The 17,692-nt window shown below is 42.5% G+C and overlaps 2 protein-coding genes across 2 annotated transcripts; one reads left to right on the top strand and one right to left on the bottom strand.

Annotated features, from left to right (window-relative positions):
* The first annotated feature begins 912 nt into the window (after positions 1–912).
* On the top strand, positions 913–10,699 carry TRMT61B (tRNA methyltransferase 61B). Its single transcript, XM_035111496.3, has 7 exons — positions 913–2,969; positions 4,822–4,924; positions 6,774–6,964; positions 7,734–7,825; positions 9,413–9,639; positions 10,258–10,326; positions 10,469–10,699. Exons 1-7 carry the CDS (start codon positions 2,202–2,204, stop codon positions 10,534–10,536), a joined length of 1,518 nt encoding a protein of 505 aa, XP_034967387.1. The 5' UTR covers positions 913–2,201; the 3' UTR covers positions 10,537–10,699.
* SPDYA (speedy/RINGO cell cycle regulator family member A) lies at positions 10,217–17,403 on the bottom strand. The gene is made up of 6 exons (XM_088666609.1): positions 17,068–17,403; positions 15,963–16,021; positions 14,839–14,924; positions 14,180–14,351; positions 12,137–12,428; positions 10,217–10,855 (listed from the first exon to the last, which is right to left on the bottom strand). Exons 1-6 carry the CDS (start codon positions 17,294–17,296, stop codon positions 10,767–10,769), a joined length of 927 nt encoding a protein of 308 aa, XP_088522735.1. The 5' UTR covers positions 17,297–17,403; the 3' UTR covers positions 10,217–10,766.
* Between the last annotated feature and the right edge of the window lie 289 nt (positions 17,404–17,692).

Below are 17,692 nucleotides of genomic sequence, written 5' to 3'. Positions count from 1 at the left end.
GCCCTGCCCAGCTATCTGATTTGGTTGCTACAAACAGATTTTAAATTCTGAACACTAAAATGACTAGCATGTTCACTGAAGCATTCCCCCCCACACACACACCCCACATTCAGGCTTAAAATGGAATTACACCTCCAAAACGAAGAAATGCTGTGCTCCAAACTAAAGATACTCCGTTCCCCTGTAACTATATGGGTGGAATTTTTAATGTCTAACGGGTAGGCCTACCAATCACATACAGTATTTGAACAGGTTATTTGAAATTAAGATAGCTTTACAACCAGGCTTTGCTTGTGATTTGCTCTTATCTGTGCTTTTTAAAGCCTTGCTAAAGCCCGTTTTGCATTTAATTTTACACATTTTTCATCTCAGAGGTGTATTCTCCACTTATATTTGCTCTGAATGCTCCAGTTTATCTAAACCAACTCTTTTACAGTGTTTCATGTGGCTTTTGTATTATATTTTGTATCATATTTTGTATGAGGTAATTTTGTATTACCTCAATGTGGGACAACAAAAGGAGCAGCTGCTGTATGGCCAGTAAGCTATGTTGAAGGACTCAAACTGCGGGACTCATGTCAGATGAAGGAAGGTTGTCTCCACTTGGCTGCTGCCTGTTTCTGACTCCTATCCTCCACTCAATTAACTCTCCCATTATTAAGAATAGATTGGTACACCATACCACTAAAAAAAGTTAATTATTTAGAAGAACAAAAAAGAAACAAAACACAGAAAATGTTGCTCCCCATATAAAATATTATCCCCATTGATTTTTGAGCTGGAGTATGTAGTTGACCGAAAAACTTTTTTTTTACTTTTAATGTATTTTAATTCAATAATCTGCAAGCATTGCACCATCTCAAAAATATTGCAAGCATTGCACCATCTCAGTAACGACACTCCTAGTTGTCTCTTTGAACTGCTCTTTCCCCTTTAGAAGTATTGATTTAGCTGTATGTCAGTTGATCGAGATTTACAGTGCAATCCAGACATTAACTCCGAAGTCTCACTGATCCGGATAAGTGTCCAAATAAGTGTGCATAGGCTCGCTGCCGTAAATGATTACGTACTCGATTGACACTTGTGCATTTAATTAAGCAAAGCTTCTTTGCTCAGATGACAACCGTACAGACTCCCCGCCCCATTCATTAGAAATTTATAATTCTATCATGCTACACCTAATAAGTAGGTATTCTGAGCATCCACAGGAACGCTGAAGGCTGCAGACGCTGGGAGACATGTGGGCAGCCATGTGGCGCTAGATCGGCGCACGGCATAGACGTCACGCTTGCGCTCCCTCTCCCCTAAGGGACTACAGTCTCATTGACCTATAGTAAAACGTCCGCTTCCATTTGCAGCAGATAAAATCCTCCATTTACGGGGCATGAGGGGTATAAAAATATAAAGAGTAATATCCAAACTGAATAATTAAAATATGTGCACTTATGAACACAGCGGGCGGGTTTAAAGGCTCTCTTCAATTTCTTGGAGAGGAAGCTGGGCTGGGGTATACATTCAATAAATGAGCAAGTACAAAAGAAGCCAGACGACCATGACTTTTTGTTTTCCTGATACAGCAGCTTTGTTTAAATGCCTACGAAAGGCAGAAATCAACGAAGATGCAGGAATGAGCCTGCTGAACCTGTGGCCGCTCGAGCTGCCTCGATTTGGAAGACTGCAAGAGTGCCATTTACAGGCTTCTGTTTGCTGCGGGGGGTTGCTAGCACTGTTTTCTCCATTTAAAAAGAAGAACAGGTACAGCCTTCCCTATCACAGAAACCCAGTAGTGCGCCTCTTGAGTTTTTCTTTTTAAAGGGGGGGGGGCACAATTATTTACTGTAACCCAGCCTGCTTCGTTTCACAATACGCGTTTCCGCTCTCTGGCCCCGCCCCTCTAGGAGTCTAATCAGAACCGGAGGTGGGAGCCGCGCGGAGTTCCGTTTGCTTTCCCCTTCCCTTTGACACCTCCTTGAGCGGTTCTGTCCGGATGCCTGCAAGTCTCCTACTTGAAGCCATCCATCCGCACTTTCACCGACGTCCGCAGGATCCACGGTGGCTCATGCCCCGCGGTGCGTAGCGATACAAGCCGCCGTCCGGCCCGGGCGCTGCAAACCCTGCGGTGGCCGTCGGAGAGAACTAGAGGAGGAGAGGGTCCGCGGGGCACCTTGCCCAGGAAGAGGCAGCCGTTTATAAAAGTGACGATGAGGTGCTGGCGCCTCGGGAGCCTGCTGGAGCTGCGCGCTTTGAGCTGGGAGAGTCGGGCTGCTCTCGCGGGCAAGGCGAGACGGCAGCAGCCGCGGCCGCCCTCGAGGGACACGCTGGGCTTCCAGGGTGTCGCTCCAGAGACCTGTAGCGCCCACCCGAGGGAGCTGCAAGGGGCGCCGCTGTTGCGCGCGGGGAACGGCTCCCTAGGCTCGAGCCGCAGAGCGCTTTCTACCTCCGCTGGGGACAAGGATGGACGGGACGAGCCCGAGGGACCGCCGGCCGGTTCTGCTGTGGCTCCGCGGCCGGCGGCCGCTCGGAGGCGCGCGTGGCATAGGTCGCTCTCTCCCTCGGAGAGGCTGAGCCAGCTGGTGCACGGGGAGCACCTTTCCCCGCACGTTGCGGAGGAATCCTCCTCCCCTCCTTTCGCCGATGTCCTTCCCCAGGAGGAACCCCAGCGGGATCGGGACTCTCCCTCCGAGGAGCTCCGGGACGCGCCTTCCAAAAACGCGCCCTTCCAGGTCGGGGATCTGTTCCTAGTGGAGTGCCGCCGGAGGCGCGACACAGAGTTCAAGAAACTGTGTAAACTCGCCGCCGCCGGAGTGCTGACGAGCACCTGGGGGGCGGTGAAGTACGCCGACATCGTGGGCAAGCTCCCCGGGCAGATGTTCCGGACGTCCACGGGCCACACGTTTCTGATTCGGAGGCCTTCGCTGGAAGAGTTTGTGTTGCTGATGGAGAGAGGACCCACCATCTCGTATCCCAAGGTGGGAGAGCTTTGCCGCCGCCCCCAAGCTGTCGTTGGACTCCCGCTCCCATCAACCTCAGTCAACGTGGCCAATGGGCAGGGATGGCGGGAGTTGTAATTCCAGGGACAGCCGGGTTGATCCAGCAATGGCGATGGAGGCGCCTAAGGGGGAACCTGATGATGGCTTGCACCACTTTTCTCCGATGGCTCCCGGAATTAAGGTTACTAGTACAGTACAGTACTGTAGTTGCAAAATCTAAGTGATGAATGGGGTTTCAGGTCAGATGGCAGGTCCCAGAACAAAGGCCAGTGAGAGAGAGAGAAACCCGAAGCACTGATTGCCCTCCCCTGGTTTTGGGGCAGTAAATCTAGAGATTTCCTATCTTAAGTCACCACCGCCATTAGGTTCAGAATCTAAAATTACCTAATAGCCCCACTGTTTGAAAGGTTTACTAAGATATATAAGTGAAACAATTTGAACACTGTAAAATGGTATATAAGTGCTAAATAGTACAGTGGTGCCTCGCTAGACGAAATTAATTCGTTCCACGGGTCAATTCGTGAAACGAAATTTTCGTCTAGCGAGTCCCGGTTTTCCATAGGAATGCATTGAAACTTAATCAATGCGTTCCTATGGGCTCCGGGGGACTGGCGGCAGGGAAGGCAGGCAGGCAGGCGCTTGCTCCCCTGCCTGCCTGCCTTCCCCACTGCCTGTCACACGAAGATCAGCAGGCGCTGCTTGCGGGGCTTGTCAACCCCAGCAAACGGCGCCCGCCGATCTTCGGCTCTGTCCCCCGATGCGCTACGGCTCAGGGAAGCAGGCAGGGAGATGGCAACAGCCCGCAGCTTCCCGGGCTGTTGCCATCTCCCTGCCTGCTTCCCCAAGCTGAAGCGCCCGGGCAAGCCCGACACAGCGGGGAATCCCGCCTGTCACACAGCGGGGATCGTAGGGGCTTCTCAAGCCCCTACGATCCCCACTGTGTGTCGGACGGGATGTGGGGGGGGACGCAGGAAAAATCCTGTGTTTCCCCCGCATCCCGCTTGTCACACAGCGGGTATCGTAGGGCGCTTGAGAAGCCCCTACGATCCCCGCTGTGTGTCGGATGGGATGTGGGGGGAACGCAGAATTTTTCTTGCGTCCCCCCCCCCATCCTGCCTGTCACACAGTGGGGATCGTAGGGGCCTGCCTCCCCCGACATGGAGTGCGGCTTCAGAGGTGTCCGAAACCGCACTCCATGCCGGCTGTGCGCGGCAAGACACGGTGGCCTTGCCTGCCTCCCCCGACATGGAGCGCGGCTTCGGAGGTTTCTGAAACCACGCTCCATGCCGGCTGTGCGCGGCAAGACGCGGCGGCGGGGGGACGTTCCCCCGCCGCCGCGTCTTGCCTGCCTCCCCCGGCACTGAATGCAACTTCGGAGACCTCCGAAGTTGCGTTCAGTGCCGGCGGAACACAAAGGGGAACCAGCTGCAGCAGGGAAAGAAGGCAAAGGGAGATCAGCTGAGAGGCGGTGACAGCTGTCAGCGCCTCTCAGCTGAGCTTCCTTTGCCTTCTTCCCTTGCTGTAGCTGGTTCCCCTTTCGCTAGATGAATGCCCTGATTTTCTGATCAGAGGTTTTTATGGCCACGCTTCGCAGGACGAAGCAGTGGCCATAGAAAATCTCGTCGTATAGCGAGGCAACCTCCGATCAGAAAATCCTTTCGTTAAGCGGAATTTTCGTCTAGCAGGGCATTCGTCTAGAGACGCACCACTGTATTCTTATTTCCCCAGAAGTCGTAGCCAGCAGTTATAAATTTGCTTACAAAGCACAAATTTGCTATAGAGCACAAGGGCGGAGCTAAACATGTATGTTCTTTCCTCTTTTAACATGTAGGATATTAATGCAATGCTGCTGCTAATGGACGTCAGTCAAGGCGACACAGTGCTGGAAGCGGGTTCTGGGTCTGGTGGTATGAGTCTATTTCTATCACGAGCAGGTAAAATATTGTCTGTTGACAGAATCTTAGCTCTCCCACACATTTTAAGAACACAGGAACCTGTCTTGTATCGGGTCAGATTGCTTGCCTGCCTAGCCCAATATTGCTTACTCTGACTGGCAGTGGCTTTCCAGGGTTCCTCATCTTATGCTATACAGTATGTCGCTTTTAATTGGTATGCTTAGGGTTTAAACTCAAACCTTCTGTATGCAAAATGTGCTCTATCATTGTCCCTCCCTCTTGTCATTATCATGCCCTGAATTACTCTAATTTATTCAAATTCAATCCTATGTGCTGGGAACTTTAGCTGCTTTCCAGAAAATGGCAGAACTCTCATTTCATCACAGAGCCTCTTTGGGCACCTTGAGCTGATTCTAACACTGGAGACTAAATGTGAGAATCAAGTCTTGGTGTACCGTCCCCTCCTTTAAAATTACATCCTGCCTTTCACTAAGAAATGCAAGGTGCTGTACATTATTATTATTAATTGAATTTATATACTGCCCTATACCTGGAGGTCTCAAACATGGGGCTATGCCATTTTTTAAAACCACAAAAACTCAGGAAAGTGCATTGGACTAAGTGAGTGATTAGCTCAAGGGAGTCAATGTGCTACCTTCCTGATGTTGTTGGACTGCAAGTCCCGGTCATCACTGACCATGCTGATTGGGGCTGATGGGAGTTGTAATCCAAAAACATAAGGAATAATTTATTGGCCAAGTACCAAGCATACTTGGAATTTTGCTTCGACATTGCAATGTAAAAAACATACCTCATACAAACACTATTCCGCTCACAATGGGCACCAGGAATAACTTTAGACTAGCCTTAGGTTGCCCAGTCAGCATCACAGCTGCTTGTAGATTTAATCATGGGCCTTCCTGTTCCAGGCCAGGACCAGCACTCTGGTAACTATACCTAACTGTTATTACAAAGTAATTGCATAAATGTGCAGACATACTTCTGTGACCAATACAATCTCCTATCTTGAACTGCAGTTCCTTCCTTGCATTGTTTATTCTGTTATCGCCAGGTTGAGCACTGCTTTCCTTTCAGGTGAAGACATCCAATTCCTCAGTCTGGCTTGGAGACCTATAGCAGATATCCACAGTAATGTCTATTAGGTCATATTTGCCATCCTGTATTAAGAGCTCAACTTCTTCTTGCTTGTTTCCCATCCTCTGTGTATTTGTGTAGAAACAACTGAAACCACGAGTCATTCTTCCACAAACTGCTGCCTCTGTCCCACTCTGTTACTTGCTGCCGCCACAAGTCTCTTCCTTCTCGGCAGGTGTATAGGAATTTGCCTTATACCAAGTCAGACCCTTGGGCCATATAAGCTCAGTATTGTCTGCACTGATTGGCAGCAGGCCTTGCGAGTTTCAGGCAGGAGTGTTTCTCAGCCCTAACTGGAGATGCCAGGGATAGAATCCAGGAACTTCTGCGTGCAAAGCAGATGCTCCACCACTGAGCTATGGCCCTTCCGCTAAAGCACATTGCAATGCTGTATGCTACAGCTTAAAATTTGGTAGCTCCTGAAAACAGCCAGTGGGGGATAAGCAATGACTCTAGGAGGTGAGTGCCATAATAGTATTGCAATTTTATATTGTAAACTGCGCTGTGATCCTTGGATCAAAGGCAGTATAGAAATGTTAATAAATAATAATAATAATGCCCTACTGCCATGTAAGCTTATAGCCCTGTTAGCCATTATGCTCTGAGTGGTGGTAATATTAGGAAATAAGTTATCATATCTGGTAGGCTAGTGTTTCATTTCCTGTGTCATTTATTCAACTGCAGAAATGAAGAGAGCAGTAACTAATTTTGGTTCTATTTTATTTGTTTTCAGCTGGGCCACAAGGACGTGTTGTAAGTTATGAAGTCCGGAAAGACCATTACAGAGTGGCGAAAAAGAATTTTAAGAGGTGGTGTGATGCATGGAAAATAAGTCATCCTTTAGAGTGGCCAGATAATGTGGATTTCATTAATGAAGACATTTTAACAGCAGCTGAGGCTTTGAAAAATATAACATTTGATGCAGTAAGTATCTTTAAAAAAACAACAATCAAGAAACAAAACGGGCACCCTGTTTCTGGAATTATCACATCACATCTCCCCCTGAGAAAAGAGAGAGATGAGAAAAATGGATTGATCTTTTTTCAAAGCTAGACAGCAAGTACTTAGTAGTGGTATATTTAGGGAGCAAAAAGCTGATGTAAAGGAAGCCGGTTTAAGTTAGTATAAAGTTACACTAGATTCAAACTTTATTCAGCAGTGGTGTTACTGCTGGTCTAATATCCTCATAGATTTGCACATAAAACACATCTTTTATATTCTCCTTTAAAGTTTTTAAAAACAGAGTAAGTTCTGTTCTCCAACCTAATTCATTCTTTGAAACAGTGAGTACAACGAGCCTTCTGTGCTGCCCATAGTTCTCCATTAGAAAGAAACTTGTGGGGTTTTTTTATTGAAATCCTGATCATTTCTGCTTCAGTTTTTAGCTGTGTTTTTTGGTGGTGGTGGTGGGAGGGCAGTTACTTCTAGTGAGTACAGAGAAAATATATTGAGATTTCAGTGTTTGCTGGAAGGCAAATAAAAATAATACTATTGTTACTGTTAGTATTAATGGTGATGCTGTTTTGTATTATTGCAACTCACCATGACTTTTCCATTACCTTGATCACTTTCTTTTCATCTTTTAATATAATTTATCCAAATTAATATTCTAATATTCTCATAGATTTGCACAGAAAACACATCCTTTATATTCTCCTTTAAAGTTTTTTAAAAATGTATGTTTCTTCCATAGATAGCTTTGGATATGCTTGAGCCCGAGAACGTTTTATCTGTGGTTATTCCAAATCTTAAAATGGGGGGCGTTTGTGCAGTATACCTTGCAAAGTAAGTATTGATCCTGCCTATTTACATGCTCCTTTCTGCTACATTGAGTGATAGCTTCATGCAGTTTATTTATAAATGGTCTTAAAGATTATTATAAAGTACATTTATCCTACCTGCAGATTTCCAAAACACTGTAATAACTGACTGACACAATTATCTTGGTCCAATATACTGTTATTTATAGTGGACTGAGACTGAACCTTCCTCCTCGTCCTCCCTCCTTTTCCTACCCCCCTTTGCATATCAAGCTTCAATGAAAAGAATGTAGTTTATTAAAACAGCATCCTGTGGCATCCAAACTGGGGAAACTATGACTTAACAAACTGCAATATATTCCTCTAAGCTGGGCACCCAAGAAGGGAAAATACAGATCTAAGGCTCTTTCTTAAAGTTGTTTTGACTGAGATCATTGCATCTGATCTGGTTTTAGTATAAATGTTATTGTAATAGACTTTTGATATGCTGCCTTGTGTGCTTCTAAGCTGAAGGGGAAAGGCAAAATATTAATGTTTAGATAGCATCGGGGCTAGTCAGTTACATCATCAGTGTTTCCTAGCTCCTAATAAGTGATAACTGATGGCTGTCATGTTTTATAGTCTCGTTGCTTTTTGTAGTTCAGGCAAGAGAGCTAGTTTAGTAAAAATTTAAATATGGCTCTTTAACCAAGTGAAATACTGCAGTCCTGTGCACACTTACTTGGAAGTAGGACTAACCTCTGAGTAAATAGGCATAGGATAGGTTTACAGTACAAACTCCCTGGGCCTGAATGGGGTAACTGTGCCCCTGAAGGACCAGGTGCGCAGCCTGGGAGTCATTCTGGACTCACAGCTGTCCATGGAGGCACAGGTCAACTCCGTGTCCAGGGCCAGCTGTCTATCAGCTCCATCTGGTATGCAGGCTGAGACCCTACCTGCCTGCAGACTGTCTCGCCAGAGTGGTGCATGCTCTAGTTATCTCCCACTTGGACTACTGCAATGAGCTCTACGTGGGGCTACCTTTGAAGGTGACCCGAAAACTACAACTAATCCAGAATGCGGCAGCAAGACTGGTGACTGGGAGCGGCCGCCGAGACCATATAACACCGGTCTTGAAAGATCTACATTAGCTCCCAGTACGTTTCCGAGCACAGTTCAAAGTGTTGGTGCTGACCTTTAAAGCCCTAAATGGCCTCGGTCCAGTATACCTGAAGGAGCGTCTCCACCCCCATCGTTCTGCCCAGACACCAAGGGCCTTCTGGCGGTTCCCTTGTTGCGAGAAGCCAAGTTGCAGGGAACCAGGCAGAGGGCCTTCTCGGTAGTGGCGCCCGCCCTGTGGAACGCCCTCCCATCAGATGTCAAAGAGAAAAACAGCTACCAGATTTTTAGAAGACATCTGAAGGCAGCCCTGTTTAGGGAGGCTTTTAATGTTTAATAGATTATTTTATTTCATTTTTCTGTTGGAAGCCGCCCAGAGTGGCTGGGGAAACCCAGCCAGATGGGCGGGGTATAAATAATAAATTATTATTATTATTATTAATATTATTATTATTATATGCATGTCTGTAGATTTATTCACTGGCAATAAATATTATTTGAATTCTTCTACGAGTATCACCCAGGTTATTGATCTGGTGGAAGCCATCCGGACCAGCAAGATAAACCTTTTTTGTGAAAGGATAGTTGAGGTGACACACAGAGATTGGATAGTCCTCCCAGCTTCATGGAAAATTGGTGGCATTTTCCACAATATTAACTCCAAGCAGAACATGAACAATGAATCACCTTGCCATGATGAAAATGAGGAGATTCCTGCTGAACAGAACAAAGAAGATGATGGTATGGAACAAGTTCTATTTAGATCTTGTTTTGTGGCAGTCACGAGAATGTTGCAGTCCCACATGCTGTGTCGAGATGTGAACCTTCATGTAAAATGCAGCCTGAGCTGACCACTAGCAGACTGTTGCTGGGCACGCAATCTGCTACTGTACTTTTGTCCATAAGGGCCTGGTATTGGATTCTTCTTCATGATGGTGATATTTAGTGTTGAGCAAGTGAAATTTCCCTTCCTCTCCTCTGTCCTGCAGCCTATATGGGCCCCCCAAATCTGCTCCAGGGAATCACCCAGATCTCTGGAGCATATCTGGGGGGCTGCAGAAGGGAGGAGAGTAGAAATCTGTTTCACTCGTGAACGGGCACAACTGAATATTTTCCATAGAGATTTCTAGCCTACCTTTCTAGTCCCTTTACCACTATTGTCTTTGAGGAATGAGGACATATGAGAGAGCAAAGATCTATCTAGAGAAAAGAAAGCGAGAAGGGGTTTTCCAGAAGTGGGAGGGAGAGAAACAACATATGGGTTCAACGTGGAAAAGAATGTCCTGAGGTAGAATTATTTAAAGCAGAAATTAGAATTAAGAGTGTTGCGGAACAGTTTTCTAAATTTTATTTTAACAGGTCTCGTATCTGATGAGACAAAACCACCATATATTGCTAGACCTTACCCTTGGCAAGTGGGGCACACAGGTGAGAATGGCTTGGCAAATATTTTATACGATATACATTTATTACTACTATTAAAATGGAATTAATGAATAAATACTTATGCTTTCAGACTACTTATGTGTTGTATGACTAATGCTGATGTTTTATTTTCCTTCCAAACTAGCGTTTCTTGTCAAGCTGCGGAAATTTAACCCGGCATATCCAAATACTACTTGGAATGGTATATGCTAATTTGAAGATTGCACTTCACCAGGATTAAAATTGTAAATTATATCATTGTTGTTTATGCAATTTAGGAATCCACAACTTTGATTTATGTTGACAATATTTTTGATACTAAAAGTTTCAGTGAAATATAAAACTTAAAAGAATAAAACATATATTGTGAGATGTATTTCCTTCAGACAATTAATTGTGCTTCCTGATAATTTCTAAAGTTGTTGGCTGAAATGTGGTTTTTTTTATTCTTCATTTCCAGTAAACCAGGCCATGGCTTTATCTTGACATGTGCAGCTACTTTTTCTTCCTTTGTTGGATAGATGTTTGCAATCTATGAAAAATTAAGGAAGAAATTCAAATTGAATATGGGGATTACACTGCAGTTTGTCCCAGGTAATGTGACATGCTTATTGTGTTCTATAGGATGGGTTACACTTATAGGAGCAATGGATAATTAATGTAGGATGAAAAATATCTGTTCTCCATCTATAAACAAAGAAAAGGTTGTAAAATGGCTTGCCAATGAAATGCTATGCTTTTTCAGGAGCCATCTGTTGTTCTTCCCTACAGCTGGGTAGTTGAATCCTTACTTAGTAACTCTGCTGTATTGCCCCACATACTCACTATGAGTGACAGATGCTACTTCATTGCCAACTGCTGAGTTCATCCCATCATTTGTACATAAAGAACTGACAAATCAGGATCCTCTTACAGCAGTGCTTTTATACTAACAACAGAAGGTGTCACCCTACATTTGTTTAGCACTATAAACATAAATCTGAATTAAAGGAGTCACCAAGAAGTCAATGAAGAGGAGTGTAAAATTGCTGTCTTACTAGAGGGGATCGCTTTAAAGCAAAAAGTTGATCACTTTTGATAGACACTGCTTGATTACTCCATGTACTACATATCTTACCATGCAGTTAGGTTCCAGGGACAGTGTTCATCATTTTTTTTATTTTAAAAAAAGTATATCCAGAAAAAAACATGCTTTTCACATTTCTTTTCACATTCCCAGCACTACCGTTTGTAGGAGAATCAGTTTCGCTTTTAATTGAACTTACAAAACTCGGCTCATATTTGATGTAATTTGCTGGAAAACTGAGTTGAGTGGCTTTGAGAAGGGGCTATAAAGTAGCTAGGCTTAGATTTTTCTTCTAGTTCATTTTACAAAAAGCTATCATTAACCAAATTCACAATTTAGAAGGGAAAAGAAGCATTCTATAAATGACTGAGAAGGAGAGATAGAAGAATCATAAGGACCAGGGACAGAGAGAAGCCTCCATCCAGGAAAAAGCTGGAATGCGAACACCAGCACCAAAGGATGCAGGTGTGAGCAAAAGCTTCTGCCCAGAATTGTGATTTATACACACACTAAGACAATGGTTTTTCTCCTTCAAGGAGGCTGTAAGTAACTATGACCCACCTACGAGGCTTAAAGGATGTAGATTCAACCTATACACCAATAGCAATGACATTGCTGAGAATATCGAGTATACCTAAGCAAGTTAAATCAAGGGTACTGACTTCTGAGTGACATACCGGTAGCTAGGGTTGGGCTGTGAAGGTAGCATAAAAAAATTACTTCAGCATTTACCATACCATACCTTACCTTGTGAATAACAGTGCAGAGATGGCTCAGGTATTTTATCAGCTGGAAGAGAGTCCTGCAATCCCTGAGGTATATGTTGTTCCATCATTTCCAGTGTGCCATTGGAGGAAGAGGAGGATAATCCCAGCCGTATATATCTTGTCTTTTTCCCACAAAGCAAACAGTCTGTAGGTGTGGCATTAGGTCCTCGAGGAAACTGTACTCCATCTCTGCTATTGTTTCTTGTAGCTCCACTATGATGAATAGAACGCTCCCGCTGCCATATATAATGTGTCGAAGCTATAGCCATTACCTATGTTTAAAAAAACCAAAAAACTGAAATGGAGCTGTTATCAGAACAAACAAGCAAATAATGCATAAAAAACACAAAGGATCATTAGTCGGTGTTGTTTGCTTTCTTAATTGCTAGTGAAACAGTTACAGAGCAGGGAACAGGAATGAGCTGTTATTTATTGGACTACTTTTTAAGATCCTGAAGAAACCACTTTCCCACTTCTGGGAATGTTAATTAGGCCTAGCTTTGAACAAAAACACATTTTTTCAGTTACTAATACAGCTATTCAGGTACACAAAAGATTTAATAAGTTACACATAATTAAAGATGTTTCTTTTTTCAAATTTTTATTATCTATTTTAATACATGTATAAACAATATGTGACTTGATAAATACAGTAATGTAACACTTGATAGATAATACTAATACATTAGTATTTTTACATGCACATTTGGTTCACCATTGAACTTCTATGAAAATGAAACACAGCTCCTGTCTTGAATTGTGGGGAAAGCAGACTACTGTACAACTTTACATCCCAAAAACCAGTGAACTATTCTGTAACAGAAAATCTCATTTGAGATAGTAAAGCTTCTAAGCCTATGGCTTCGGGTTTATGCATGAAGGAAGAAGATTTAAAGCTTCTATCCCTTGTTCATTTAAACTTCTTTTAATTTTTCGTCCAAACTTGTGAAACACGGGTTTAAAACCAGTAAATTTGAATCTCTTCACATATAAAGAGGTTGGGGGGGGCATGTGAATCCAAGACCCATTATTCTAAGAACAAACTACAGTTTTCCATTGTATCTGTACTAGGCCAATTTCTTAGTGGTGAAATTAGTTTTATGATGGGTAAAGCAGACAGGCAAAAGAACAGGGCTGTTGATCAAAGGCCTATTTGGTCTAGCATCCTGTTTCCCACACTGGCCAGCTAGGTATCTCTGGGAAATTCACAGAGAACCCCAAATATAGTTACTTTTCTTTGTAGGGGATCTGATGCATTGCAATTACCTCCATTGGTACTATGAACCTCTCCATTCTATGGTTATATTTTAATTTTCTCCCATTTTACTGAGTAAAAATCAGGGAGATTTTTTTTGTAAATGGGTTTACCATTGCCCTGCCCCAAACCAATTTTTTTATCCACAATCCTGATTACAGTATTCTACTAAGTAGCAACCCTTTTCACCTGAGTTTGATGGTAATCCATTAATGGGAAAGCTGGCTGTATGGTACCATAAAGGTCTTTTTCGGGAAGAAAAACAGCATTAGCATTTCCTCACTAATGGTCTGACTATATCCTCAATTCACATTAGTAATAAAAGCAAAGTATGCTGTTTAATAACTGCTTTATTGCACTTTGCATAGTTAGCCAAAAGTAAGTTCGCTGATTCTAAAGGTGCTTATTCCCAAATAAGTGTGAATACAACTACAGACTTGGTCAATTTTAATGTATTTTTTCTGTTTAATTTACCAGTGTAAACATTCTCTCTGAATGGTTTCATATTTTCCAATAATTTCTAATGTCATGATTTCTGATAAGGGAACCCCCTTTGTTGAAGGTAAATAATTTGTTGGAATGTTTTGAAAGCAAAGTATCAAACAGCAGTTAAATTGAGCCACTCATTATAACTGGGTGGATAATATTTGCAAACAGTTCCTTTATATAGCTTGGTGAAGAAACAGAAAGAGGCTTGTTACAAAACAGAATCTGCCTATTAAAATTCATTTGCTCTTTCTTGATGCATATAAAATATACCCGCCTTACCTCCTCACAGCAGCGTCTGCTTACAATAGCCCTATAATCCATCTTGCTCCAGAGTTCATCCCTTCGAATTAAGAAATCGGGGAAAAGCTTTCTCCAGGATTTCCCTAAAGCCCATGGGAATATCTCATATTTTGACTCTTCATCATCTTCTTCAACTGTATTTGCCAGGTACCTACAATGATGAGGACTATGACTCACTTAAATATGGTTTTGATCTCATATATATACTGCTAAGTCTTCTCCCTCCTCCTTTTCTTTGGAATTTATATACATTCCAAAGTGCTGAAAGTAATTTAGTTTGGACAAATGTTACCAAATGATTCTTAAGAAGGCTTTGTGCTGTGGTGGGCTTTTCTCCTTCAGCAGCCTTTATTGGGGGGGGGCGACTTTTCAAATAAGGAGGATGCTTTGGGAGTCAAAGTCTTCTGCAGAAATCAATGACAGTTTAACAACTAATAAACTAGGTTCAACGGGTAATTTAACGTCTTGGCACCTGTATATTAATCTCCAACATGCTATAAGCCTTCAAGACCCCATCCTAAATAAAATAGATGGTGCAGCAAGGTTTATTTCTAACTTCACTGTTATCTCAAATAATAAACACTTAAGAAAACTCTAACACATTTTAATTGTAATCATAATATTTGAAAAATACTTACAGAGCTACAAAGAAATTTAGCCTGGTGTGTTCATTTATACTGTAGCCAGCCCGCTTGAAATAAACAAAAGTCATTGCCAAAAGGTACTGTTGGAAAAGGTAAATATCAATTTCTGGCTATTATTATTATTTCTTAAAATGACTAAACATTTCCCTAAAAAATATTTTCATCAATAGGGAAAAGCATATACTTCATTTTCATTAATTGAATCTGGCATTAACAGTATGGTCCTCATATTTTAGCTGCAATATATTAATGTGCAGTGAAAGTGGGATTGTGAGCATAACAACTAGTAGAAAATATATACTGGTAGTTGTATCCTCTGCCAAAGAGGCAGAATGGGGAGCCAAGGTCTGTGAATGGCTTCTTAACAAAGACCTATTTCTTAACAAGGGGGAAATAGGTCATACCTCCAAAAACATTTTCTAGTACATCTTGTATTCCATATATCTGACCAGAAAAACAGCAGAGATTCATGAAGTTCACAGTCTCAGCAGATTAAGTGTGATCAAACATTTTTGCAAGCAGAGTTTTTAAAAATGCCTTGCTCATCTAGGAAGCTGGTTCCACTGAATTCATTGGGAACTTCCTAGTAAACAATTTTATTTAATCAAAAGAGCTTTAAGCGAATCATGTTGTTTAAAACATCAACATAGGTATTAAGATAAATGGAACATGAGTTTAATCTGAAACAAATGTTTCAAAGGACAGCCTGCATATTATATGTGAACTGGAACCCAGCCTCCAGAGCTTCTAATTTTGGCTGCCTCAGACTGGAAAAACAGGGACTTATATTTGCATTTGTAAGATATGTACAGTTCAGAGGGCCACAATGGGTAGTATTCAATGATTCCCCCTTCTCTTCTGCATGTGCCCTATGCCATCCACAAATCTGCTCTGGTCTCTGGAGGATTGGAGGAACTCCCAGAACAAATTAGAGAGCATGTGAAGGGAGGAGAGAGGGAGGCCATTCCATTGCACAGGAAGAAATTATGCTGAGGGAATGATCTGCTGAGCACAAGACTGAATACAACCCCAAATGCGTGGGCCTGTAATTGAAACAAAATCCTCCATTTTCTCACCCTTAAAGTTTCACAGACTTTCAAGACAACACCCAGTTTTACCTTGTCTGAAATTTTACAGCAACAATCCATCCACAAGAAATCTTGAATTAAGTCATCATCTGTAAAATAAGCCAGCTGTGACATATACAATTATTTGCAAAGCTCAAGAAGCATTAACTCAAGACAATCCTTTTAACAAATTAAAATAATTTGCTCTTCCCCTTCCAGGCAAATGGAAGCAGAACTGTTTCTCACCTAGAGAATTACTTGCAAGAACATTTGAGCGCAGAGGTTATTCTGACCAGGCTGCTTTCAGATGGGAGTTTATTGTGTGATGGGTAATCCTCATGCATGCAATTTTTTTACATCGTAGCAACATGTCAGCACATATTCCCTGTCCCACACCTTTAGTCTACATTTACTGTACTTTTCTGGGGGGAATCCAGTAAGTTTTTTTTTTAATGCAATGACTCATCTGTGTTACTACAATATTAAGACCCCATCTGGAGGCATATTAAATTAACAGATTCAATAGAAGCACTATCTCCATTCTCACCCTCCCCTGCTGTGCCCTAGACTCCCCCTAAATGTTCTCTGAAGGGTGCCCCAACATTCTGGAGCAGATTTAGAAGGGGGTCATTCTGCAGAGCAAGGGGTACAAGTGTGTGCCAAAAATTCTCTCCCTCATCATTACACTGACTTTTTCTTCCATCTACAAAGACATCTGTAGGCAATCAGTACTGGATACTACCCAATAGTCTGGTTTATAGTACATTATGCATGCCAGTATCTCATGATGCCCTTCATGATGTAGTGAAGTCAGCCTTGAGTATGACTCAGTGAGATACAGTTTTAAGCTCCCATATACCGCTTGTAGGTTATAGGCTAATTTCAGATTAGTCATGACGAAATGACTAGTCCATCTCACAAAAAAGCATTTTGGACAAAACTGCTTTTGAATGTGAAGTTCTACACCAGACTTCCTCAACCTTGGCCCTCCAGATGTTTTTGGCCTACAACTCCCATGATCCCTAGCTAGCAGGACCAGTGGTCAGGGATGATGGGAATTGTAGTCTCAAAACATTTGGAGGGCCGAGGTTGAGGAAGCCTGTTCTACACACATATACTTGGTGCATTTTTCAAAATGATTTATAAAGGAACCTACCAAATAGCTTAAAGAAAGCTGTCATTTCCTGACGCTGAATTACAAGACGTGAACCTTTTGGCCGTTTTGACTTATTATTATTGTTTCCCCCATAGGTCTCCTGGCTATCTTGAAACTTTGGTCGTTTAAGAATAAGAGCTTTTTTTTGTTGATATGATCTGGATGCACTTGATTTTATACGAACAGTGACACTGGGAGGTGTCTGACAGCAGCTCTGATTATGTTTCATTTTTCTAGATGAAGTTACCTGTTAAAATAAAAAATTAATTACAGTATTAGCTGAATTGATAATGCATGAGAAAGGCATTAATCTCTCTTATCCAGTTTTACTTTTGGTATTATGAGAAATTTTATTTAATAGATTTTTATATTCTTTCCCATTAATTTTGATATTACTTCCTGCAAGTTATACTATGTAATAGTACTGTACAGGCATTAGCCCCACTTTTCCAAGCACTTGCTATCAGCAACTTTGCGGGTGTCAGAAATTTTACTTTCTGAAATATGGCAACCCTAAGATAGTGTAAATGGTACTACGGTATTTCATTCTTACAGCCAGGCCTTGCACCCCTTTTGACGTCACAAGCTTCCCTTTTCTACCTATAGGGGGAATGTCTTTAAAGTA

Source organism: Zootoca vivipara, chromosome 3, assembly GCF_965207765.1.
Source record: "Zootoca vivipara chromosome 3, rZooViv2.hap1.1, whole genome shotgun sequence".
NCBI classification, from domain to species: domain Eukaryota; kingdom Metazoa; phylum Chordata; class Lepidosauria; order Squamata; family Lacertidae; genus Zootoca; species Zootoca vivipara.
This window is presented reverse-complemented; position numbering and strand designations above follow the sequence as displayed.

Bases quoted from the DNA above. Each gene is read 5' to 3' on its own strand.
- SPDYA (XM_088666609.1), bottom strand. From the start codon at position 17,296: ATGAAACATAATCAGAGCTGCTGTCAGACACCTCCCAGTGTCACTGTT. The intron at 14,925-15,962 runs GTAAAACTGGGT...CTTTTCCAACAG, and splicing joins GCTGTAAAATTTCAGACAAG to TACCTTTTGGCAATGACTTT. The intron at 10,856-12,136 runs GTAAGGTATGGT...AATTTTTCATAG, and splicing joins TCTGCACTGTTATTCACAAG to ATTGCAAACATCTATCCAAC.
- TRMT61B (XM_035111496.3), top strand. From the start codon at position 2,202: ATGAGGTGCTGGCGCCTCGGGAGCCTGCTGGAGCTGCGCGCTTTGAGC. The intron at 2,970-4,821 runs GTGGGAGAGCTT...TTTAACATGTAG, and splicing joins CCACCATCTCGTATCCCAAG to GATATTAATGCAATGCTGCT. The intron at 7,826-9,412 runs GTAAGTATTGAT...TTCTTCTACGAG, and splicing joins TGTGCAGTATACCTTGCAAA to TATCACCCAGGTTATTGATC.